The 26,064-nt window shown below is 42.2% G+C and overlaps 1 protein-coding gene across 5 annotated transcripts in view; it reads left to right on the plus strand.

Annotated features, from left to right (window-relative positions):
• The window catches only part of PIEZO2 (piezo type mechanosensitive ion channel component 2), a 292,650-nt gene extending 282,213 nt beyond the window's left edge, over nucleotides 1-10,437 (plus strand). For all 5 annotated transcript variants that reach the window (XM_032121792.1, XM_032121810.1, XM_032121818.1 and 2 more), the window contains 6 exons: nucleotides 370-462; nucleotides 1,580-1,752; nucleotides 3,529-3,645; nucleotides 5,612-5,691; nucleotides 7,017-7,197; nucleotides 8,079-10,437. In XM_032121792.1, coding sequence (XP_031977683.1) covers nucleotides 370-462; nucleotides 1,580-1,752; nucleotides 3,529-3,645; nucleotides 5,612-5,691; nucleotides 7,017-7,197; nucleotides 8,079-8,331 — 897 coding nt within the window. In that variant the 3' untranslated portion in view covers nucleotides 8,332-10,437. The remainder of the gene's footprint in view (nucleotides 1-369; nucleotides 463-1,579; nucleotides 1,753-3,528; nucleotides 3,646-5,611; nucleotides 5,692-7,016; nucleotides 7,198-8,078) is intronic.
• The last annotated feature ends 15,627 nt before the right edge of the window (nucleotides 10,438-26,064 follow it).

The raw sequence follows: 26,064 nt of genomic DNA on the forward strand, positions 1-26,064 counted from the left end.
TATTTCTTCTTCCTTTCATTGAATTGAACTCTCCTGCTTTATGCAAGGTACCTGGCAAGCTTCCATAAATTACCCCTTTTGGGTTTAAAAACATGTTAGTTTATCACAGACGTAAAATGTTATCTTCATTTTCAAGTTAAAACCAGAATCTACTTGCAGTGGAAACTGAATAAAATTATCCTACAGGTCCACATAGTAGATACAAGATAATTGTAGGTAGCTTGCATCTCAGTGGAATGAGACTATAACCTTGTCTTATTGAATTGAGTGCCATAATTGTCTTGGACTGTGATGCACAGGATGCTGTACTGAGTATGTAGCAGCCAAGGTGAAGTAAATGTGATAAGCATGTGTTCTTTTGTTTCCCAGCCTATTTTTACCATGAGTGCTCAGCAGAATCAGCTCAAAAGTTTGGATGCGAATGAGTTCAATGAATTTCTGAGAAGCTATACGGGTAACACCGTAAGTGAAATGTAGAATACCTCGTTACTTAAAAATGTGTGCATGTTTCCATGGAGGCCTTTTGTGAGTTTTGTTTGTGTAGTTATAAGTGGTCACGAGTGCTGTCATCAATTGGGAGATATTTCTATAAAGGGGATTTGCATGAATAAAAGTTCAGACGTTGTCAGGACAGGGCTGGGTTATGAGACAAGCTACCATTAGTGTAGTCATCTTTGCACAAAATCCTGGAAGGCAGAAACCCTAGTTGTCCCGTTGTCTGAATGAAACCCTCCCCTGTAAATGACACAAACCTTCAGGAGATGGGATGCTGTTTGTGTAATGCCAATAAAAGCATGCTGTGGGGACACAAGTGTCTTGTGCACTTTTAAGCCCCATGCCCTTCCTAGAGTACACACATCTTTCACCTCCCAGTGAGGAGTGGTGGTGCTGTCAAAAGAAAGCGCGCGTAGCCCAGAAATGTTTTGACATTAAAATGTCAAAACATAAGCATTTAAGCATAGTCTCATCTCAGTGTTTCATGGAGCAACAGGCCCAGTTTTCACAAGTTTCTACAGGAAAAAACTAGTAATTAGTAGTAGATGTTGCATTGCTAATGTAACTGGTATTTGATCAGATATAACTTTAAAAGAAGTGCTTGCTACTAGCCCATTCAAGAATTTGATATTAGAATTTTGTATTAGATCCTACCAAATAGCCCATGTATAATAGCACTACTATTGTAACCTAGATCCATTTGGAAGTTACAAGGTCCAAGTTGCTTTATGCTTTGCAGACACTCTTCCATGCAGAAAGATACTTAACAAAAGACAGAGTAAAATTTTAACTTGAGTTTAAATAGACTCTACAGAGTTTACTTCATGAAATTTCAGTCTCACTTTGGCCAACATGGCCATCAAACAATGAGGCCATTTTTGTTTTGCCTTTTTAGCTTGGCCATACTTTGTTGATTCCCCTTCCTATCTCAAGCCCCAGCTGGTACCTGAGGAAAACACTCAGTGCACACCACTGCACTTACAATTAATCGAGCATTTACAAATCTGTCTGACTGGGAAATGCGGCTCTGTGTCTTGTGACTATCACCACACTGAAATTTTCTTTTCCTCTTCTGCACCTACAGGCTGCTTTGCAGTTTCTAGAGGGCTATGCAAGAGAAGATATAACTCGAGCAGATCTAGAAGGGAATTCAAACTCTTTATGGACCATCAGCCCTCCCAGTAGAAAGAAAATGATACAGGGGCTTCTAGACTTTGATGCTGCTTTCACTGTAGTTCTTTCATGGACCATTCAGAGGTAATTAAAGCTGTTATGAGGTGGATGGATCATTTGCCAAGCATTGGCTCAGTAGAACAGTTCCACACTGCATTTTTGGTTTAGTTCTTCAGCAAATTCTATTGTATGGCAGAGCAAAAAACTGAGAGTAGGAGGGAGAGAGACAGAGAGAAGTCACTTTTGTTACCCACAAAAACATTTGTTGCCTGCACATCTCAAAAAATAAAGAAGTGGAGCCACTACCAAATAGATTATTTAAAATTTCAAGGTGGAATTTTCAATGGGACTTGATGGGAAGGGGAAAAAGTAAGAAAATTTTAGCCTGTTTTAGATGGAGATGTTCAAATGAACTGCTCTTAACAGCAACCTTGTTAGCATTTCTGGAAAGTGAATACTTAGACCTCATTAAGGCAGAACACCTAGGAGGAAATACAAACAGAAGTTCTTGGTCCTCTTATTAAGGGAGTCTGGAACTGATACAAGCTATTTTTATGTGTAAATACCATAACAATGGCACAGATGTATTTTGTTGAGACCTTTGTCTGTTCACTTGAGACTTTGGCCCCAGTGAACTAACTTTACAATGGAGTTTTTGAAAGAGACAGCCTAGACTATAAAGGTGCTGTACGCAGGCTAGAGCACACCCAGTCATCAAGGTCATTTTCTGGCTACTGTCTGCCAGCTGGGATTCCTGTACATTGCTGGATTACACTGGAGTTAAGTCATCACTCCATGGAAATTAAATTCCTTTGCAGCCTCAGTATTGACATGTTTTGTTTGAAGTAGAAGCGGGATTGTTGTAAGAAAAGACTATGCACAAGAGGCAGGTCAGCTGAATCACTGTGGGAGCTCTGAACATGCTGGGTCTGTTCTTCCACAGTCAGAAATAGGCTTGTAATGAATCTGCAGCCTTAATTCAACTTTATTTGACACCCCCTCCCCCTTATTTTCCCAGAAGCACAGACTGTTAGCTAGTGAATTACATCACTCCATCATTTCTGAGCCTTATATTAATTTTTAGTACTGCTACTCAGTGTGCTCATATGATTTCATAGCTACAGGCATTCATGCACTAGTGGAAAGAGAACTTTTTCACCCTCAAATTTTATCTTGTGGAGTACATGGTGATCATGAATGACTGTGTTACAGACTTGCCACAGTGACCTCCTCCTCAACTGCTGCCTTTCATCTAGGCCAGGAGGCCACAAGCAGCAGTGAGGTGTGCCTGTTGTGTCACTGAGGCAGCATACACATTTTCTGCCTTTGCCCATCATCTGCCGGGGGTGTTTCTCTGCAGCCCCCAGCAGCCCAGGAGCTGCCTCACCCAGCTGCTGCAGGGGCATGGCCTAAGGCATTGTGCAAAAGCTGATCTCGCCCCAGTTGTGTTCTGCAGCTGGAGTGAAGCCTGGGGGCGAGACAAGGAGGTCCTGTCAGTCTGTCAGACACATCTTTCTCCAGGGAAGCTGTAGCTGACTGCAACATCCTTAGCTGTCCTGGCACCGAATGGTCCCATTGCCTAAAGTAAGCAAAACGACATTAATCTGTCATCCTTGTCCTGTAATACATGCAAAGGCATAGGCAGTTAGAAAAACACACCCTTAAGGCTGGTACATGTCTTCTGTGAAAAAACCACCCCATCTCAGGTACAGGTAGCATGATGCTTTATCACACACTAGGATAGCCAGGGTCAGTGCAGCTAGACTAGGTGGACAACCAGATCTTGCATTCATAACACAAGTGCTCTGGTTATGCTCTCATTGTAGGTTGTCAATGTGTTTCCCCTTTTACTTCCAACAGAAATCTCTCCCTTGGTGCCAAAGCTGAAATAGCATCAGATAAACTTACCTTTGCACTAAAAAACCATACCAGAAGGGCTATTGCTACAATGATGGAGAAACGTCAACCGGAAAAGGTGTAAGTTACTTTCTTTTTCTATTTAGGCACAAAATTTCCCCTTTGAAGCCTGATTTCCTAAGGTGGTCAAGCTTGTGCAAATGTTTCATTTGTCTGCCCATCTATCCCACTCTAATAACAGATGCTAACAGCATTGAAGCCAAGTAATAGTAATATTAGAGGTAAAAACTTGTTTCCTATTATAAATGTAGGCTGAGAGGACCATGAACACTGGATCATCAACAACAAGCATAGTGAAGCTATTAGTAACTTCTCTTTGATTTGCTGGATAAGCACAAGTTCAGTATATTCACAGTTCAACTCGCCTTCGAGTTACATTTGTTCAACTTGATCTGAGGATGTTGTATTGTGGATGTTTTTTGTTCTAAATAACCATCCAGACTGTATTTCATATTGTTACTCCTGAATAGTACAAGATTGGCAAGGAAGTGTTAAATAACTGAGGTCAAAGGGTAACATCTGCAGTCGTTTCTGACATCAGATCTTTTCCTGTGATGGAAATTCACAAGAGATGCTCTTCATATGAATATCAAACATTAGTCTACGGCTATAGCCTTATAGCATTAACAGCAGTGGTACCTCCTTTCAGATTTGAAGAGCCTGGCTCTTCCTCTTCCACCTTCTCACTGGGGATTACTTCACAGCAGTAGTTTCTAAGTACTGCTAAGCCAACACATCATCCCTGGAGGCCACTTGATCTGATTTGTAGCCACAGGAGTTGAAAAGTTTAATCTGAAACCAACAGGGATTGTGAAAACTCTGAGGTTCTTATCTGTTACTAGGTAGAAATTAGATTTGCCTTTTCTGTGCACAGCTGTTTTTCTGGACCCACACACACTTGTACTTCCAAACACACTGCTATTGCACATGTGATCATTGCACTTAAAAAACACTTGATGCCTCTTTCCTGCTGCGTGAAGATACAGCAGTATTTCCTAAGGTAATGTAGGGCCACAGAGGGTAGATTTTTCTCATTTGTGGTTAGAAGTAATTCATTCATAATTCTCTCTTTGCAGGAGGCAGGCAGTAACATAGAAGATACCGCTGCATTTGCCTGTCCTGCAGTAATTTTGTACATTTAAGGTTTTTTACTTGGTCATAAAGGAAAACTGGTTGTGACAGCTATTAGCCATTCAGATACTTCAGCAGGGAGCTTTCTGCCACCATCTCTGCTGGGACAATTTAGTTGCTGAGCTCTAACCTTTTCTTGGACCTGCTGGAGTGATCAGAAGGGATTTTCAATTGGCTACCCTTGTTCTTCCTCAACGTGGTGCATGCAATGTAGCCAAGTGTCACAGGACTTCTCTGAGAGCTCCTCTTTCCTGGAATTTTTGTCATTTGAGGAAAATGTTGAGGCTGTGTCTCTGCTTTTAATTAAATGTGTCTCCCTCTAGATACTGGTAATTTATTCCCACTTAAGATGATTTGATTTTGAGTACAATGGATGAACTTTTACAACCATCTTTCTTTCTAAGTTTGAAATCTCCCTAAAAACTGTGAAAATATTTCCCAATGAAAAATTCTGGCAAAAATTCTCACTCTTTTCAGGTGTTATTATCGAAACACCTTGCAATTCTGAAGTAATAGCTGTGCTCACCACATTTTTCTAGCTTGTTTACTACTGGTGATGTGCTGCCTATATTTATGACTCTATAGCTGACTATAAAAGCAGCTTTTTTAAAAAGGGGAACAAAATATAAAGTCTACATTCCATGCAAACACACATGCTGCAGGTATGTGGAATTCATGGTGTGTGAGTGGTGACATTATGGATGGAACTCTCTGCTGAAGTTCTGACAAAATGTAGCTGAAAACTCCAGCTAATTTTCAGATGTGACATCTGCACACTATGAAGTCATAATTTAAGCCAGGAATGGCTGTGAATTGTGCATAGCACTGTTAGGTATTTCTAAATTATTTTAGAGGTGAAAAAATATGAAATATTTGGTATCTCATTTTTTTCCAGAACATTAGAGGAAGTGTACCCGTACTACATCAAGGCTCCTAGTGATTCTCTGGCAAAACCCATAAAGCAGCTATTGAGAGGTATGTCTCCAGACCATGGGGAACAGAGTATGGTTTAAAGAAGTGCAAGGCAGCACTCACATTTGTACACTCACAGCTGTTATGGGGCACCTCAGTCTGAAATGCACTTAAAATGGTTTCTACTTGGTGTCTGCAAGCTTGAGGAGAGATAAGGTAATATAGTATAAGGCAGAAAATGCGTCTGCATGTATTTTAGCTTTGGATTTAACAGTAAGAGCTCTAAGGATGAAGTCTGCCTTCTTTCCTTCAAGTCTGCTTTAGGAACTGTTTTCTTTTGTTTTATGTGTAAGTGATCTCAAGTTTTACTTCTCTACATCTCCCTGCTACCTTACTGTGAACAGTCAGAAGTGTTGCATGTCTGCAAATAAGCTCCTCAGCTTAAATAATGACACTGCATTGGTTTTTTTTTAAGCTATTCCTTCCTTATTGGCTACAAAGAATCCACTTTAGATAAATCATTGAATTTCAGAGTGCTGTCAGCCAGTCAGAATCCATACAAGTACTCACGGACCTACAGAATAGGTGCACCCGTGCACATACACACACGTGAAAAACCTGTTGGGTTGGAAGAGTAGGAACAAGTCTTTATCTAAGAGCAATTTTCTCAACAGAGGCTAAATTTGGAGCTTGAGTGTAATAGTAATAGTGCTACATAGTATGTTCCTGTCAAGGTTCAGTGATTAGATTCTTTGGGAAAAACAATTCTTGAGGCTGAGCCCAGCTCTGTGAGTAGCAATAAGTTATGAGTGCTTCACTGTCATTGGTCAGGTTCCTAATTTGAGATTCTTCAGAAGGGCTTTAATGTGTACACTGCTTATGTACACTCAGGAGGACCAGAGTTCATCTCCTGTCTGTTTGATCAGTATACGTAAAATAGCATAGCATCCTTTTTTTGAGAGAGAATAATATCTTTTATCTCAGACATAAATGGTTTATGGTGATAGTTTCACTTTGAGATACAGAAGCTGACTGCTATCCTTCCAGGTTAAATGTGTTTCTCTAGGCCCGAAATGCAGGTGTGATGAATGCTATTGATATTTTGGCGTGAAAATACCAAAATTATTTGACAGTTGTACAGAAGAGAATGTAGGTGAAATGAAATATTTTATTTATTTAGTGCAGATTCAGATGAGATTTACAGATAAAAAAAGCACAGAAGTCAGGATTTTATACTTTTGTATACAGAAATAATGCAAAATGGAGTCTAGAAAAATTTTGCTTCTGCATTGCTCAGTCATTTTATAATGCTGAAGTTTGAAATATCTGTCTCAGTTTGATTTTTGCAATTCTCGGTGTATATATATTAACGCTTCTTTTTTGAATAGACTGCAAGTGGGAAAACATTACAGTTTCCCTTGTCAAAAATGGATCTGAAGAGGGAGCTCGTGAGTGGTGGGTTTTGAATCAGCTTGGAAAAAGACAAAAAACGTCTCAGGAGAGTCTTGAACTCTTCATATTCAGTGATAAAGTCAGTCCACCGAGCCTTGGATTCTTGGCTGGTTATGGGTAAGGAGAAGTCTTCACATAAAATTAAATAAAGTACATAAGATAGAAGTAGAGATGACTTTATTTGCTTTATTTTTTGGGGGGGGGGCTATTTCTTTTTTGTTGTTGTAGTGTTTGAAAGTTGCAACATTTTGAAAAGGGGTTTTGTGAGATTTTCAAATTCATGTCAATATTATCTATAGAAGGGTTAATAGTTGCAAGGTTAGTATTACCCCTGCTAACTGCTTTCTGGTGGGAATAAAAACAGAAGCACCCTTCACACCAATTTCCTGTTGAAGTGAAATAATTCAAAATATGTTAGTTTAGCTGCAGGTCAAGTTCTGCCCAAACTCTGCCTGGTTTTAGTGCCCTTCCCAATCTCATAGCCAGGACCCTGGTTGTGAAATAATTACGAAATACATCTGCACAGACAGAGGAAGGCAGGACACTAAGCATTCCCAGGAGATACATCCTTCAGGTAGGATTTTGGAGAAGTCCCTATAGAAGGATTATCAGTGGGTAAATGTTAGTTTGTCACCAGTTACATATACTTCAGTAAAAAATATTATATATGAAACCTGACAGATTATTTGCCTTTAGCAGCCAGCTGCTGTCATATTTCCAATTGTGACGTGCCAGCTGTAGCAGGCAGGATGTGAACCATCAGCAACTGGGGTTAAACAATTTAATCAGCAGCCTCAGCTGTTTATGATTCCAGATTTGTGTGGTGTTCGAAGAGATCTTCTTTTCTTTCATCCTGCAGCACAGCAGAAACAAGATCCTAATTAGAAGTTAATGTTCACCCAGCTGACAGACTACAGTTAGCCATGTAGATGAGCTTCCTCACACTTGGCTGCCCTTTTACAAGGCACGATTTGAACTCTTCCTTTCTTTCTTTTCAGCATCATGGGACTATATGCCTCAGTTGTCCTGGTGATAGGGAAGTTCGTCCGTGAATTTTTCAGTGGGATCTCTCACTCCATCATGTTTGAGGAGCTACCCAATGTAGACCGAATCCTGAAGCTGTGTACTGACATTTTCCTAGTGCGAGAGACAGGAGAACTGGAACTAGAAGAAGACCTGTACGCCAAGCTAATATTCCTGTATCGCTCACCAGAGACCATGATCAAGTGGACTAGGGAAAAAACTAATTGATTTCTTTGGTGTCACACTGCAAAACAAGTTGGTTCAATCTGAATTTTAAAGGAAAAAGAAAAAAAGCACAATATTCTCTTAAGAGCTAAGCCTTTTATAGTTGGGTAGCAATGATTTTTCACTGAAGGAATCCTGGAAGCTACGGCCTTAGGAATCCATGCTGCCTTTCAAATTAAGCATCAACAGTGAAGAAGGTTGAATGATTTGTTGTTTTTAATGTGCCACTCCTCTACAATCTGGGGACTGCTTTGTAATTTAATCAGCAAAAAGTTTGCATCTTTGGCTAATTTAATTTTCCAGATGACCATTACAACTTAGAGAGAAATGAAAGGAGTGAACCCACAGATGACTCCAGTGTACCTTCTTAATCCTTTCTGGAGCCACACAGTTTGGATTGTGCAATATGCTGTTGTACATCACTGACTTTCAAGCTACAGTAATGGGACGCTGACGAGCCTTCAGGACACCCAACACCCAGCACCACAGTGGGAACTGAAGACATTCTAGCCATACCCATTTGTAGAAAAGCAGAGGTTTTGATGTACAAAAGACACTGTGGACAAGCCTCTGTCAACAAAAAGAAAACAAGTAACAATCTCTTGAAATGCCTTATTTTATTTGTACAGTCACAGGAGACATTTCCACCAAACATCAATGACTTTTCTCAGGAAAAAGAAAAAGCAACTGAAACTTGACACTTTGTCAAGATTAACTAATGGCTAGAATAATTATGGTGAATCACGGGGTGTTCTGCTGGGCCATTCTCTTCAGAATTACTGCTTTCCATTGGATGAGAAAAGAAAGTGAATTCAATGACCTAATGAGCTACTTCATTTCTTATAACCCTTTGAAGACTGAGTAGTGTGTGCTTCTCTCTGCTCCCCATGACATGCTTTCTCCCATTTCAATGATTTAAGGCAACTGTTGTTTTGCTGTTAGCTGATATTTTTCTTCCAGTGTTTCAGGTATACGAAAATGTTTACATATTCCAAGTCACATTTTTACATCTGAGACGGGTTTTTTTTTAAGTTCCCAAATATAGACATACATGTGAGCTTGAAAAATGCCCTTTTATTTTTAATTGCTATTATTAGTGAAACAAACGGCTCATTAGAGAACATTGCAGCATGAAAATTTACAATTGCAATGTAGATTTCTTTCCATGTTAAAAAAAAAAAAAAAAACCTGAGAAAAAAAATCATTGAGTGGGTAGGGTATATTAAAAGGATATACTTGTAGTTTTGATTCAGTAATGACTTAAAATAAAGCACATGTTGCAAAGTCATTTTAGAAGTATTTTTTCCTCTGCCTTTTTACATGAAATGGGAAAAGTTTGACATTCTTCTAATTCTGTGACAAATAAATCTCTTTCTTGTAGTTAGCTGCTATTTATTATATGAATGATTAGTTAATCACCAGAAAGAAACTAACATAATTTGCTGGCACATTTTACTGCAGAACTTCATAAAACAGCACAACTAAATGAAGTTGAAACATACTCTGCTGAGTGCTTCCATGACAAATGCTGTCACATCCATTCTATACTGTGAAAACTAACATTTTGAGCACCTTGACGTGCGCAAAATAAAAATGGCTTCGTGATATTGTAACAATAAAATAATTTGGTGACTGGAACTCACTGGAAGACAACCTGATTTCCTCTGAAGTATAATAAAAAGGTGGCTGCTCATACAGCCAGGCAGCATTCCCCCTAGAAAGTTTTTCTCCATTTCTTCCATAGGTCCTGTGAATGAAAATTGAAATATACCAGGCAGCCCTGACACAGCACTCGGGGATGTTTAAATGTCCTTTATAGTTAGATGGATCCTCACCTGGGTGTTCAGTGATTTTAAGGAGACTAACACTGGAAGGAGAAGTGTGAAGGATGTAGTGTGTTTCTAAAGGTACCAGCCAGCAGAACCATGCTGGCCACAGTTGGTCCCAGCTCCCTTCCTGGTTCCTTATCTTTAACAGGCACTTCCTTTCTGGTAAGAAAAATCTGTCTTCAGAACGAGCTGTACAGTTACTTGGGCTTTGCAAAAATGTGCTGCTCTTTCTTTCATGGATTGATCAAACTTTGAAAATAAAAGGATTCTTCTGTTGGTTTTTTTTAATTTATTTATTTTTAAAACAGCCTATAGTCAAATCACTGGTCTGGACTTGGTAGCTACCTGCAACAGGTGAGAAGTGTACCAGACTGTCCTTTGAGTCCAGCTGTCCAGATAAAGTTGAAGTGGCAGCCAGCTTCCAGGGGCATTCTAAATGGCCAGTACTGGGGCCAGTACCATCTAATATCTTCACTGACATCCTGGAGGACACGACAGAGTGCACTTTCAGCAAGTGGGTGGGCTTCACCCAACCTGGGTCTGGGGGGGTTGTGATAATGCAAGTGCGTCAGCTGCTTTCCTGGGGCATGGCCTGGGCAGTTGCTACAGTGGGGGCAGGACTTCCTTGAAAGGCAGATCTCAGGATGCCAGAGAAATTATCTGCTGGGTACTTCATGAACTAAGGCAAATGCAGCAAAGTCCTGCCTCTGAGGCAGACTAACCCTTACAGCAATTCAAACTATGTAGATGGGTTGGGAACAGCTTTAGAATAAAAAGAGCCAAGACCAGGGGTGGGAATTGCAGTGTGCCCTTGAGGCAAAGGAAACCAACAGCACACTGAGCTGTACTTACAGGATCACAGCTGAAAGTCATGGCAATTTATTAGTCCCCTCTGTTCAGCACTTGTGAGACCGAATCTGGAGAACTGCATGCAGCTTTGAGGGCTCCAGTGCAAGAAAGATACTGACATACTGGACTTAGAGGGCAGCTGAGAACACAACATGTGAGGAGAGGCTGCAGGAGAAGAACAGAGAAGTCCCATGGAAGAGCTTATTGGTGTCTACAGCTGCCTGATGGTGAGGTACAGAAAAGGTGGAGCCAATCTCTGCAGAGATGCATGATAGATCTGATTAAATAGAAGGACAATTATTTTTACCATAAGGGAGTCAAACACTGGAGCAAGTGCCCAGAGAAGCTGTGAGATCCTCAGCCTTCAAGGTTTCCAAAACTTGGCTGAGCAAGCCCTGAGCAACCTGTTGAAAGTGGCCGTACTTTGGATTGTAGGTTTGATCTGAAGCCTCCTGATGTTCCTTGCAACCTGAATTACATCACGATTTTAAGATTCTGACAGAGATGAAAAGTAACCTGCTGGTGTGCTTTCCCAGTCTGTGGATGCATTCACTCTCTTGTTCTGCCTATCAGTAGTTCAGACATAACTCCATAAAGCAGGAGGAGAAGCAGATTTCAGCTGCAGTTTGTTTTCCTTGGCTCTATTTAGAAACCTGCTTGTGCTTACGCAGGCAGTGGTTTGTAAGTCAGAGCAAGGACAAGTGCTTTGACAACACACCCAGCTGTACCACCAGGCATCCCAGAATTCTCACTTGCCTGTGTGACAAGGCAAAATGTTCAGCTTGCACTGTTTGTGTAATCAAAGCTTTCACAGTTTTCCCTGATTTGGTAAACTGGCTAATCCCTGGGTAATTAATATAAACAGATAAATAACTAGATAAAACTGCTGCTGCTCTGCCTGGCACCATGTGATATTTAAACAGGGTTTCTACTCTGGGTGCATATGGACTATTTTAGATCAGGTTTTGTTGCTTCCTTCTTGAGAGGAAGGAAACCAGAGGAAATCTAATGCTTTATTAAAAGCTTGGGGAAAGCAAGAGAAAAGCAAACTGTGAGCGTGCAACAGGAAAGGCAAATTCCCTGTTTAGTGGCCAAGGGAGCAGCACCTACAAGTGCAGTACCACCCTGACCCACTGTACTGAAGGGCTACAGGCTTTTTTAGGTTACATTAAGAGTTAAGGTGGACACTTAGGACAGCAGAAAAAGAGCTGAAGAAGAAATAAGTATTCAGAATCATTCAGTGAGACTCCTGTGATTGAAGGAACTCCTTCAATCCTGTTTCAAATTGATGAAGTTCATGGTATGAGAAATCATTCACACCATAGCTTCAAGATTTGTCTGAGGAATGTGCTGCACAAGTAGAACGCCATGCAAGGGACCACCAAACATCTCTCCCTGCCTCTCCTGGCCTGACAGGCACCTCCCAAGGCCAGTTCCACTGACTGCTATTTAGAACTGTTATTAAAGCAGAAATCTAATGAAAACAATCTTCTGCTATGGAAAAAACTAGTTGGAGAATGACTGATGATGAGGGGAACTGCAGACTTTCCTCTCTCAAGTAACAGGGGGAGTATTCATGTATGAAGGAAACTATCTTTGTCCCTCCTCCATATGCAGAGATTACTGATATACTTAACAAAATGCATGAAATGGAAATACTAACGCTGTCCCAGCCCAGGCTCTGGACTCACCAGATCATAAGGCCAAACCAGGATTCATTGCCTAGAGGAATACACATCACACACAGAGCTCAGATGTATTGTGATCTCTTCCTGCCTCTCCTCACTAGCAAGATCACCCACAATCCTTTCATTTCCTTGGTGTGAGGTCCACAAATGAATGTATGAGGATCCCCTCCTCGTGTGAAGTTCTCAGTGCTGTGGTTCCAACCCAAACCCCCTTCAAAGGCTTTCATGAGGTGGTATCATTTTTCAGAGGGAATCTGGTCTTACTGTGAGGAATCTGACACCTCCATAGGGCCTGAGGCAGCCCAGCTGTTCTGGATGTGCTGCATCACTGGACACTAGCTAATGCCTCCTATGCAACTTTAGCATCTTGCCTTGCACATTCAAGTACATCAAACACACACGTGCATGGACAGTGTGCATCTGTGCATGTCTGAGGTGTGTGTCTCTCTCTCTCTGTTTTTCAAGAGCACAATTTTGCTGTATTAGCTCTCATTAATATTTCAAGCTGCTGCCTTCTGCAGCTCGTGCTGGGGCGGAAGAGGGAGCTGCCAGCAGACACAGACATGACCGTCAGACTCCTGTAGCAAACATTCAGGGAAAGCACATTTTTAATGTTGTGGCAGAAAGGGTGAGGTAATGCAGTTAAAATATTTATGAACCCTTTCAGCTGACATCTCTAAATACCTTGTAGAGTCTAAACTTTGGAGGTCAAGGCAGTGTATTAACTAGATATTCATCCAGCTATAACATTTTCCCTGTTTTAAACAATGCTGGGGACAGGAGGGAGGGAGGGATGGGTGGATCAGAGAGAGAAAAGAGAAGGCCAGTTGTAAAGTTCATTGCATATCAAAAGGAAACACATGGAAAGTTTGGACAAAATTTGGACGGTACCTTTCTTCTTTTCACAGAAAGCCTTCTAAAGTTCTCTTTTAAAGGTTCAAAATAGTCTTCCTCAAAAAGTGTCACAAAATAAGGATGAACTCCAAAACCTCCAAGCTTGATACAACACCATGTAACCTGGGCTGCAAAAAGGCAAGTAGGATCTGCAAAAGATCCCACTTGGTTTTATTCCTATTCCACGGCTCACCATCAGTTGAGCAGAAACATAGTGCTTACAGATGGTGGCTTTAGAGATGAGCAGCAGATTGTGGTCTTGTTATTCAAAGAGGAAGGAAAAAAAATAGATAAAGGAGCAAATAGATGAGAAAAAAACCTTAAGAAATGCTTCTATTTACCAATTGGTCAGATGGACAAATAGGTGTAGCACTTAAAATTGTTACAATGAGGCCCCTAGAGGTCAAAAATCGTCATTTTTGCATGGTTTGACTCTGCTTGCTCTCTTCCTCATGCCTACATGACCAACATGACTTTTACAGCTGGGCTCCATCCCTTGTCATCAAATCTCACATGTGCCACATCACAGATCCCCTTCCCTATCCCCTAAAAATCTGCACAAGTTCACAGCTGCCAGGGCTCTGATGTAGAGATCCCAATGCCAGCCAGCCCTGCCTCTTCCCTACTACTTCCAGCTCAAGTCCAGCCTCAAGCTCTCTCTTGCCCAGGCAAGCTCCAACTCCTGCACCAGCATAAGGCAGCGGGAGACACCAAAGGTTGGCCTTTGAAATGGCACAGTTGTACTCCCACCCAAATAAAAGGCACAATGAAAGAACTGAGGAAATCTGGCAGAGCTGAAAGTCCATCATTGCGAAACAAAACGACTGAAGGTTATTTATGTGAGCAAGGAGACAAAATGCCTTTTCAGATGGCTTTTTGAATCATCCTTTTTTACCTACTGATGTTTATCTATCTGAGCTGTTTCTTTTACAGTACTCAGCCCATCTGGTAATTAGCTCATGATGTATGGATTCAAAACATATCCTTAGTACTTTGTTGATGAAGTAATATTTCTCTTGTTTGTTTTGCTTAGACAAGGCTCCACAGCCATTCCACCAGGTCTGTGGGATTTCTGTAGCTACTTCATCTACTTTCAGCTAAAAATAATTTTTTTTTTAAATTGTTGGTGGTCTTGCTTGTGGTCCAAAGGAGAGGAAAGGCACTGGTCTCCACTAGGGTTTCTGACAGACTCTGAGTCTGCTGTGCTGGAGCAGGTGAATGTATTTCTCATCTCCCTTGGTCCAACATCCCTTTCTTTTTCAGCTGACCAAGCAGAGATTCAGATGGCCATGGGTCTTCTTCAAAATACATCCAGGGAGGTGCTCTCTATGCTGAACACTTCTCAAGGTCTCCTGGGCAGAGGCTGGAGTCACCAACCAAAGTGGCCAGCCCCAAAGAGAGAGTGCCACCTTCCACTGAACTCTGTAGGAAATACCTCTGAACCAAATGTCCTGGCTACAGCCTGGGGAGACCAATTTCAACACCTTCAGTCTAAGGTAAGAGTCCCTTTTTCCTGTGGCCAGGCTTGCTGATACGCACGCGCTGAGGTCAAGATCCTTGACATGAAGTAAAGAGCAAGGCATACAGAGCAGTGAAAAGGGCATTTTCCCAGCCAGCAGCCTCTGAGGGATACAGTGGAGCATTTCCCTGCAGCTCAGCACATCTCACTGAGGTTTCCTCCACTTGCAGCTACAAGAATGTGAACTACACAGGAATAGGGGTGTAGGCTTTGGGGAAGCAGACTGTCTACACAACCAACTGAAAAGGGGCAAACCTATCCTAGGGCTCAGTGACTCAGGTAAGAGCTTTTCTGCCTTGCAGGTCAGGAGCAGAATAAGTGCAATGAATCAGACAGAGGAATTAACTTCTCTAAAAAGGATCTGTAGAAGATGTACCCAATTTTGAAGTTTTTCCTTATTAGTCATGCACTGGCTCCCACCAGAACTATTCAAAATGTAAATAGTTGTGAGCCTTCATTTACTACAACTCTTCATCTTGCAGTATTAGTGAGGGTCACACAGGCAAGAGAAGACAATAATTCTTGCTTTTGGGGCTGCAGTTCAACATGGTATCTGGAAGATAAAAGGAAAACACACACATACACATATATATTCTGATGGTCACTTGTTGAAGAGAAGCTTTAGTCATCTGGCAGCAGCACAGAACAATGATTTAATACTTCATTTCATGCTTCCTATATGGTTGAGGGCAAACAAGAACATGCATGAAGAAGATCATGCAATACCCTGAACTGGGGCATCTCTCTCCACTGACCATGCAAGGGGCTGAAGTATTAAACAAGGGACCTAAAGGACAGACCTAAAGCTGTTCATGTGAATATATCCACCCAAATACAGTCCTCAGCCCTGCTAGTTTTAGACATCTGGTGCAGTTTTCCATTACATTCTCATTGTCCAACTTAAAGGTAAACACACAGCGATGTGCGATTTCACTCATCTCAAATCACATTGGCACTATTTCTGGAGTACTATGGCAACAGGTAATATGGAAAAATGATGCAAGGGCCATCAAACATGAGGGATTGTTAAAGAAAAACCACCAGTTTTAACTCTGAGGAAAAAAATCAAATGCAACCAGTGGTGTTTACAGAAATGTGTTTTCTGTTTCACCTGGCAACACTTACTTCCAAAACCATTCTTCCTTCACTATTACAAATTCATCTGGAAGGTCCACAAAGCAGAGAGGTTAGCCAGTTCTCAGTGCACTGCATCTTGCTGCTGACTAGGAACTGAACTTTTTTTTCCCCTCATCAGCTTTCCCAACCTGTACTTAAGAAACCTATCAGGATGGATCAAAATAGATCAAGGACTGTTGTTCCTAATCAACAGCATGATTTGGCTGAACTTCACCAAGATTCAGACACTGTGACTCAGCCTGAGCCAACACTCTAGTTTATGACTTTAAAAAACCTGCTCCCCATAGTTGAATTTAATCTACAGATGAAATCCACCCTTTTTGGGCTGTAAAATCCCCAACTCACATAAGGCCCACAAAAATGAGGCAGCAGTAAAGAGGAAATTAGAGGAGCAAGAGCTTTAGAGAGGGTGAATTGGGATGACTATTAGAGGTGACAAAAGCAGCTGCACCTACACATAGCTGACAAGGACTCTACACTGCACCTGTCCCTTTTTAACCCTACAGATGCCATGGAGGGAAGGGTGGTGTACAGCTTTGCTGTGGTGGCAGCATCACTGCCACAAAGGCTCCAACACTGATGGAAGGCACACCTCTGTCCAGGTGCACCTGACTTTCACAAAGGCAAACACTACCAGATTCAGTCCTTTATGCCATTTAAAAAGCCATCCGTACATGCTTATGTTGTTAACATAACAATTAAAACATTTGCTTACAGGTGTTTATAGCCTTGTTCAATTTATACATATAACAGAATAGTCAGTTTGAGAAATTAGACTCGCAGAAGTCAAAAAGTACTAAGTCCGAAGTATGGATTCCCAAAACTGTAACTTGTATTCTATTTTCATATAAAACCAGAAGAGAATTGGTTTGGATGTCAAGAGCAGTACAATTCAAGTTTTCATCTTTTTTTTTTAAGTAGACTCTTTCAACCAGTGGAATAGGAACTGAACTCTGAACCATGGTGCAAGCATCTGATTATTTCTGTTTCTGGAAAGTACCCCTTTACCTTCATCCTCTCTCACAAACAGTTACTAGTCAGCAAACAAGAGGAGCAGAGTTCCCAGTATCTGCTGCACAAGCCCATGCCCTCTCCACAGGACCACCTCCTGCAGCTGCAGAGAAAGTTTAAACAAAGGATCAAAACCCGCACTGAGCTGTTGTAGCCCACGAGTAAACCATTTCTGCGGGTACGCTATTAAACACCTGGCCCTCCATCATGCACACCTCCTGAAAAACATCCACTCCAGGGAAAAAAACCTCTCTAGAGAAAGGATGACTATGAGACACAACTATACTGCATTTACTAAGAACATTTTATAAAGCATAAAATCTGACTCCTTGCAGCAGTGATCACTAACACGAGTTTCCAGACTTTTACTATCAAGATTAAGCCCCATTCAATTCCAAGCCATAGGAAATGTTTATGCTGATCAACCTAAAGGTCTAAAACAGGAGGCATCACACTTTCCCCATTACACCCTTCCTCCCACAAGCTCTCTTTCCACTTCTGGCATTCTCCAGGCTCCTCACTGGGGTACAGCTTGTGGGGCAAACCTGTATTTGATACAACCTGTGGAGGAAACCTACCTTTAATGCTGTTTCCTAATCCCAGATCTAGTCTCTGGAAGCAAAGTAAAACATTAAACAGTGTTAGGAAACAAGTAAGGATAGGCAGAGAGACTTGGGGTGGTTAAAAGGGAGTTCCTATCTTCAACTGCCTAGTAAGTGGCTTTAGAGAGGATGGAACCAGACCCTTCTCCAAGGTGCACTGTGATGGAACAAGAGGCAGCAGACACAAGTCCCAGTACAGATTCCCATTAGATAAGAGAAATAATTTTTTAACTACAAGGGATAAAGACATTTGGAGGATCTCTGTCCTTAGAGACATTCAAGTTCAGCACCTTGCTGCAAAACTTTTACTGAACTTCCCTCTCCTTGACCGCATCAGACTGTTTTTAAGACTTCTGCAATACACTATCACCATCTCCTGGGGAAGTGTTATTTCTTCAGATTTGACTCTCCCATGGAGAGTGCTGGTTGCATTTAGGATGTAGCTATTACTTCTTCAAGCCATCCGTGTGCTTATGACAGCTGATAAAATTTCCGAGGGTGGTTTTGAAAAGGAGTTACAGTTCTGTCAAAAACAACGTTGGGGTGAAACTTAATTACTGGCAAAATGCTTCAGGAGTCAGCAACCTAAGCAGAGGCTGCAGCCCATCCCAAAGGTTTTACAGGCACTTCTTTCTCTGACAGTCTTCTCATGCCTCTCCCTTCCTTTCCCCACCCTTCGTGAATATTGGCTTGGAAGGCAGGAGGTGAAAAGAGGGAGCGGGGAAAAGTTATTTTTGGCTTTCAAATTTTATGGCACGCCTGTCCCATAAAACTCTTTGGAGCTGTGCGTCTCACCCTGGGTCAGAACAAAACCAGGTCTGAAATGGCAGAGAAATTTCTTCATGAGACACAAGTTGTTCAGCTGCCAGCCGGTAGCAATAATGTCCCAAAGCACTGACCCGCTCAGGGCCTTGAGCCAGCAGAATGCAGGCACGGAGAACCTAGGGATATAAAGTGCTTGTAAAGTCACTGGATGCTTAAGCCCACATTCGTCTCTGAGGTGAAATTCCCTCAACTGGAGCTTTCCTTGACTTGAAAGGGCTGAGCTCAGTCCCTGCCCTGTGCAGGGCGGCAGTCTAGACATGACGGTGTGGGCAGGCGAGCGGGGAGGGGGCTGGCAGGAGGGGAGCTGCCTCCTGCTCTTTTCCAGGAGGCTCCTCTGTCGCCTCGTCACTCCTCAGCACTGCCACGACAGTCCAAAGCTGTGATGGCCCTTGTCTGAGCATTTAGACACAGCATTACTACAAGAAACACGTGAGCCTCCTCAGAACTGACACAAGGAGGGCGAGTGAAGTATAATTAACTAGGTCACGCGGTTGCATCGCACATCAAGAATTGCCTCTCTCTTCACATCTTCAGTATCAGCAGTGCTGTCAAAAGCAAGATCAAGACTCCTAAACAACCTCTTTGGAGGCGGTTATGGCACTGATTCTCAACACATTGTTTAAAAGCTTGAAGGCTGCTTATTTAAAGTATCTAACACAGGTGAAAGACCCTGAACAGAAATGGATTTTATGGAACAGGTCCATGATGTAATTTCTGTCTCTTTTTTTTAGTTAGTTGTTTTTTTCTCTTTTTTCAAACAGAGCCACTCAAGTTATCTGAATTATCACATATGCCTCTCCAGACACCATTCAGCACCTAATCAAGTGGTAGGATTATAAATACCATGTACTGCAGCAGTGTCTGAGCCTCAGCTGTTGAAGGTTAGATTGTCTTTACAGCTTTGCACCCGTGGGACAAAAAAATTGCATCAGGTAAGCAGTGATTTCATTGCATCGGGCAAATGCCACACAGAAAGTTTACAGAAAATGTGGAACATGTGAGTCACGCAAAACAACCTTTCTACTCTGCTACTTCGGTAACGTAAGGCAGAAGTTACCTCTGAACTGCTGAATTACAAGTGAAATGAAGAGTAACATGTCAAGGTAAGCAGATCCCTGCCTAGGTAAAGCTCTCTCTCTTGCTGGGAGGCAGATACAGCCTCTCCAAACTCTGAGAGATTAACTTTCTAATTGAACAAGCAGGAGATCTTAGAGGGAGGCAGAGGGTAAAGGAGATATGGATTTTACCTGTGATCTCTGCATGCTCTTGAAACAACCTTGACAGAATATTTAAATGCTAGAGAGGGAAATGCATTATTTGTTGGCTGTATTGCAATAACTAGGGGAAAAGTAGATCTTCAGCATTCTGAAGATAGGCAACTCCTCAAAAGAGGAATGAGCAAGCAACAGAGAAAGTAGACATTGCTGGATGACGTGTCTGTTTATTAAGTGGATCCTAGAGATCACTCAGCTGAGTTAGAAACAACTCCCTGGACTTCTAGGACCTTAACAAAAAGGCTGTGACTGAGAAGAGATGCCCAGGTCTGCTTTTTGGGCAAGCATTCTTCCAAGGCTAGTAGAGGAAATTAGTTGCCCGTTCTTCTGGCTTACTTAACTTTAGGGCTTACTTTCGGAGCCAACAAGTTTGTACGGCCAAGTCTCTGTGCTCACTACTAGAAAATTGTTTATTTGCAGCTGTCGTGCTCTGAGTAAGATAAACAAGATCAGTAAGGCTCATGTGAAGGTGAAATAGTAGAGCTGGTCCTAGCTAGAGCCAAGTGAACAGATTAGCCCAATGCCTGTATGAAGCAGCTGGCATCGTCTTGTAGGGAAAACAGAAGGAAAGTGATCAAAGCACCAGCCAGACTTTACTCTAAAACACACAAATCCATGAGAGCACAAGACATGCACACACAGAAGGAAAGGCAAAGACTGGAAACAGCTAAGATCAGAAGGCAATGGGACAAACCAGCACTTCTGAAAGGCAACAAGTGAATGCAGATTTGAGAAGGTTATAAAGAGATTCAGTTTTTGAAGTCCTGTCATAGAATCATAGAATTGGTTAGTATGGAAAAGACCTTTACTATCATCAAGTCCAACCATTAACCCTGCACTGCCAAGTCCACCACTAAACCATGGCCCCAAGGGCCATATTCACACATTGTTTTGAGCACTACCAGGGATGATGACTCTGCCACTTCCTTGGGCATCCTATTCCAATGCCTGACAACCCTTTCAGTGAAGAAAGTTTTCCTAATATCCAATCTAAGCTTCACATGGCACAACTCAGGTCTGTTTTCTCTTGTCCTATCACTTGCTACCTGGGAGAAGAGACCGATCCCCACCTCACCACAAACTTCTTTCAGGTAGTTGAATACACAAGCTCATCTGAAGAAGTTATATTGTACAGTCCAGTCACTGATATTTCTGTGAGTTTTATCCCATGAACTTCTGTATTTTGGATCTCTCTCTATTACAGCTGGTGATGGGGGTCAGCGGCTCTGACCCAGGAAGAGGTGACTGGTCCGGGGAGATGGTCCCGAAAGGAATCGCCTTCCCGAGGTCTGGTGTCTTCCCTCAGCTGCTGGCAGAGGAGCCCTTGCAGAGGCTGTCAGCTCTTTAGTGATATCAGCTCGTGATTCCAGCTCAGCTCTGCAGGGCAGCCTCCAGGCCAAGCCAGACCAGAGAGAGAGACGAGAAGGCTCGTGTGGCTGGTTCCGCACAGAGGTAGCTTTATTGTGGGTCCCCTCCGGCAAAGGGGAGAGCCAGGGATGAGAACCCTCTCTGAGCCACAGGGGCAGAGGGCTTGCTTTTATAGGGATACAGGCCAATGGGTTACAGAGGATCTGGGATGGGTACATGCCAATGGGTTACGAAGGATCTGCATAGCTTCTCCTAAAGGATTGTGGGTCTGTCTTTCCTCGCAGTGACCAAAGAAGTGGTTGCCTTTCCAGGGAGTCCTGCTGGGCGATTGTGCAATCTCTTATCTCAGCAGAGATCCCTCCAGGGCAGGGGCTGGGCATACCCCACATCTCTCCACTGCCAGGTACAGCTTTGCACATTTGCACATTCCAGCAGCTGTTATATTTTCTTTAGCATTCAGCCTTCTTCAGCTTTCATCACAAGGATCTCTAGTCCATTTTAGAGCTGATCTGGCAAAGAAATCCACAATGAAAAACTTCATGCAAGAGCTCCCTAAGGTCTGCAGGTCTTACGAGCTTGGAAGACTTCCAGCCCTCTCCCAGGGATTCCCAGTTCACACTCAAAGAAGTTTCAGACAATTGGACTGACATTAAATAAAATTTAACTCCCTAATTCCCCAGGGCCTGGAATAAAAAGAGAAAAATACATATAAGTTTAGGCAGATGAATAATTATACAAGATGGAGAGAAGAGCACTAGGGAGGAGGGCTAGTGGAATTTGCTGCTGTCACAGCAGGATGGTCAATCCCAGCTCAGCTGTGGCCAGAGGCAACTTGCTGGGCCTCAAGGTGCTTACAGGAGAAAACCACAACATTTGCTGTAGGAAATTTGTGCTCTCAGATACACTGGAGGGGTAGTGGGGGAAATGTCACTTCAGATTTAAATCTCACTTTTGAGGGAAGGAGTGTTAACAGCAGTCTTAATTAAGAAAAAAGGCAACAATACGGGAGCCTTCAGCAGTGAAATCCACCTCCAAATAGTCACCTTTGTAGCAGAGTCTGTGCAACCTCTCCCATTAGATACTGTTTGTAGCCATCAGGAAACACAAAGATTCACAGCCGTGTAGCACAGCTGGAAAAAACACATTTAAAGCTTCCTCATATGCGTCATCCCATGGCATACAGGAGTGATGCTGCATTAAGTAATTGTTGTATCAGCTAATGCAATGCATGTATCTGTATATTTTACATATAACCATATGAATTGCATAGATATTGTGTATAGATTTGTTACATTTAAAGTACAGGGTTTTTTCAGCAAAAGCAGACCTTTAAGTAATTAGCGGTCAAAAGAAACCAAACTTAGATGTTCCCTCAAGGCAGATTGCTTAGGACATATTTGAAAATATCGTGGATGGGCTGAGTCTACTTGGTAGCTGGCTTCTTTCATTGGGAGAATCCCAAAGAGGAGCATTTTAGAGCAATCCCCCTGCTCCAGTGACTTGTGTCAGCAGCAGGTAGCAAACAGCTGGTTCTACCCAGACCAGCAAAGCAAGATCCAGGTAATGCACTGAAAGACTGCAAGCTTACAGAGCTCCACATCTGCCACCTTTTCCAAAGCTGCAGGTTGTAACTGTAAACCTGTACAGTAAACCTACTAATGTAACAAATCTCTACACAATATCTATGTAATTCATATGGTTATATGTAAAATATACAAATATATGCACCACAGAGGCACAGAGATCACTCATTCTTCACACAAAAGACTCAGTCTCCGAGGTCAACTCCACAAGCCTGTGTATAGCCATCTCTGCCTGGAGTCCCCAGCCCTACAACTTCTGGTGGCCACAAAGCAGTTAAAAGGACTCTGCACAAAGGCAAGGCCCCAAAATCTCCCATCAGACCTGTTGCCCTTCTTCCCTGTCAGTTAGTGCACAGAAACAGCTACAGACCTGTGCCATGCACATGGCCTCTCCCCCAGGATGGTTCAGCCCCACTACAATCCAGCTGGAGAGAGCCATGACATCTCCACAACCAAACACAGACTGCTCAGTGCAGTCTTGGACCAAGCACAACAGCCAACTTTACAGCTGGCCTCAGGTTTAACAGGAGGCACTGCAGCTGCTAGGAAGGGCTTGCTTGCTGAATAAAAGAATATGATGCTTGGATTAAAAGAAGTCAGCTGAAGCAGGGTGATGAAGGCAGCCTGTGCAATAGTGAGAGGCTGCAGTACAGCTCAGAACTGATGGATTGCAGGTCTGTTTTCATCAGCCTGGTGGCTCTGAACAATATAGGATAAAAGAATACTTGGTTGCAAACATCACTGCAATGGGAATTTCACTAGAGAGTGCTGGTGTGTTCTTGGTCATATCACAACCAAAACTGCTGTTAACACTTTTTCCCTCAGAGGAAAACGGGGCGTGGGAAAAAAAAAAAGGCAAATCCTAAACAAATCACTTCAGTGTTATTACTTTAAATTAATGCAGAACTATAGACCGCATCCAGACAGTAACAACACACAAATTGAAATGATACTGAAATGCAGGAACTTGTCAACCAACAGCAATTCATACGGAAGCTTTAGCTTTTAGTTTTTAGAGCAATAGGCATTAGTGACTAACATGTCCAGGTTGAAAAGCCTAAAACAAGTGATAAAGACTTCATCTCGGATAAAATAAGCCTGTTATTCTGGAGAATAAAGTACATCAGTCTAGCTTCCTGCATAAAATTACAATCTACATGCACTGTAACCCTCTAATAGAAAAGACTGCATAGTCATGTCCCTACAATGAGGGGAAAGGGCTTCTTACATTACAAGATATATTAATGATATCAGCATATACTGTCTTAATTAAGTGGCTAGTGCAGGGATATTGTGCTAAAAAATTTACAATAAAAGCTCCCAGTGGGTGAAATCTTAATTTCCACCTTTACCATATACTTGACTTTTCCAAAGGCTCATTTAACTTTGATAAGGACTTCATCAGCTTGGAAATTAGAACTTTAGCCTTTAAAAATAATAAAAAAGCCTTAACTACACACAAAAAAAGATGCTGAAGATCCTGTACAAGAAAGCAGGCACTGAAAGAGTATAAGGCTGCTGGCAGAAGTCTGCACAAAGGCAGCTTCATGTGCCTCATGTAATCAGCAAGATTTAAAGATTAGTAATGTAACTAAGATTTAAGATGATCAGTGAACATCCAAAGCAATGCTGAATTACAGACTGTACTGTTTGTCACATGACTAAATTCTTTCATGCAACTAAACCTTTAAAGTGCTTTAAAGGATTCCCTCCTACCTCAAAGCAATTCTCCAGACATTATATGGCTATGAAATACTTTTAGAAGAAAATATTGTTAAGTGTTGCTTAGTGTGAAGGTATCACAGGGCTCTCTGGGGACTCCTTTTTGCAGTAAAATGTAAATGTCTATGTTCTTCTTAGTGGTGTGTCCACAGCAGAAGCATTGTAGTTTGGATCTGCAGTGTAGGACTAAGGGCAGATTCCCAAGCAGATCCCTCTTACCAAACTCTGATTTGTGTTAAGAAGTGGTTTTGTAGCATGTTGTCTGAATCTGTTTGTTTTGAATCTAATGCAGAGGGTGCTCTACAGGTGCATATTAAATGTGCTATAACCTCTAACAGGCAATTCAGTCCATGGGACCAGACTTCTTTTGCCTTCAACCCTTTTCCTTCTGGGGAGGAGATGTGACAGGGGTGGTCATGGAGGAGTACAAAAGATGATGCACAGGACCAGGCTAGAGCTAGATCACTGTAAAATACCCAAATCACACATGATGTCAGTGCTAGAACCTTGGTACTGACTGTTTGTCCCACTGATGTGTCCTTACTGTCCCATCCTGTTCACAGGTGTGAATTCAGAGATTATTTAAAAACCTTGTCTCCTCAAAGCAAGAGGTTGTAAGTGATGGTCCTGCCTTTGGCCTCCGCATATTTTCATTTCTCTGGTTCTTATTCCCTTTATCCCCACTGCCTCAATTTCCTCTCCCACACTCCAGCACAGGGTCTTAGAGATCACCAATACACTGATGGGACAGTGTGACTAAAGATGGGCAGGTCTGCTGTCCTTTCCTTGAAGGAGAGTCCCACAGTGCCCCTTCCTCACGCTGTAACACATCTGAGGGAAGGCACACCCCAGCTTTCCCTGAAGCTAAGGCTTGCTTTATTTTGGTGGTATAAGGAAGTTCAAGCGCAGGACTTTAATTTTTCAAGCTGTCCTATCAAGCCCTAGGGAGCAGTGATACATGGGCATTAAAACACCTGCTTACATCAGAAGCTTTTGTTAACCCCTCCAACTACGACGCTGCTGGCCTCAGGACCAAATCCATTTGCTCTCCCAACAACCAGCAACATCCTCTAAGGGTCAAAATACATCAATAAATCACACAGGCCTTAGACCTGTCAGACTCCCTAAGAAATATCTGTAAAGGAAAAAACTATTTTCAATCTCTCATGGCTGGAATACTTCATGGCAATGTTATAGCTACAGCAAATTCCTCTCTAGGAGAAAAGATTTCAGGCAAAAATTAAAGAGAGGATTTGATTTATAATGGAAAAAAAATTACAACTAACAGGCCAAGTTTTGCTTACACTGAATAATACTTAGCACCTACATAGGAAAATTCCCACTGACTGTACTCAGAGCAGATCTGAAGCTTTAAACATGCAGCTTCCCCTTCATCTCCGGAACAGCAATGCTAAAAATTAGGCGTCAGACTGGG

This window comes from Corvus moneduloides, chromosome 1 (genome assembly GCF_009650955.1).
Source record: "Corvus moneduloides isolate bCorMon1 chromosome 1, bCorMon1.pri, whole genome shotgun sequence".
In the NCBI taxonomy this organism is placed as follows: domain Eukaryota; kingdom Metazoa; phylum Chordata; class Aves; order Passeriformes; family Corvidae; genus Corvus; species Corvus moneduloides.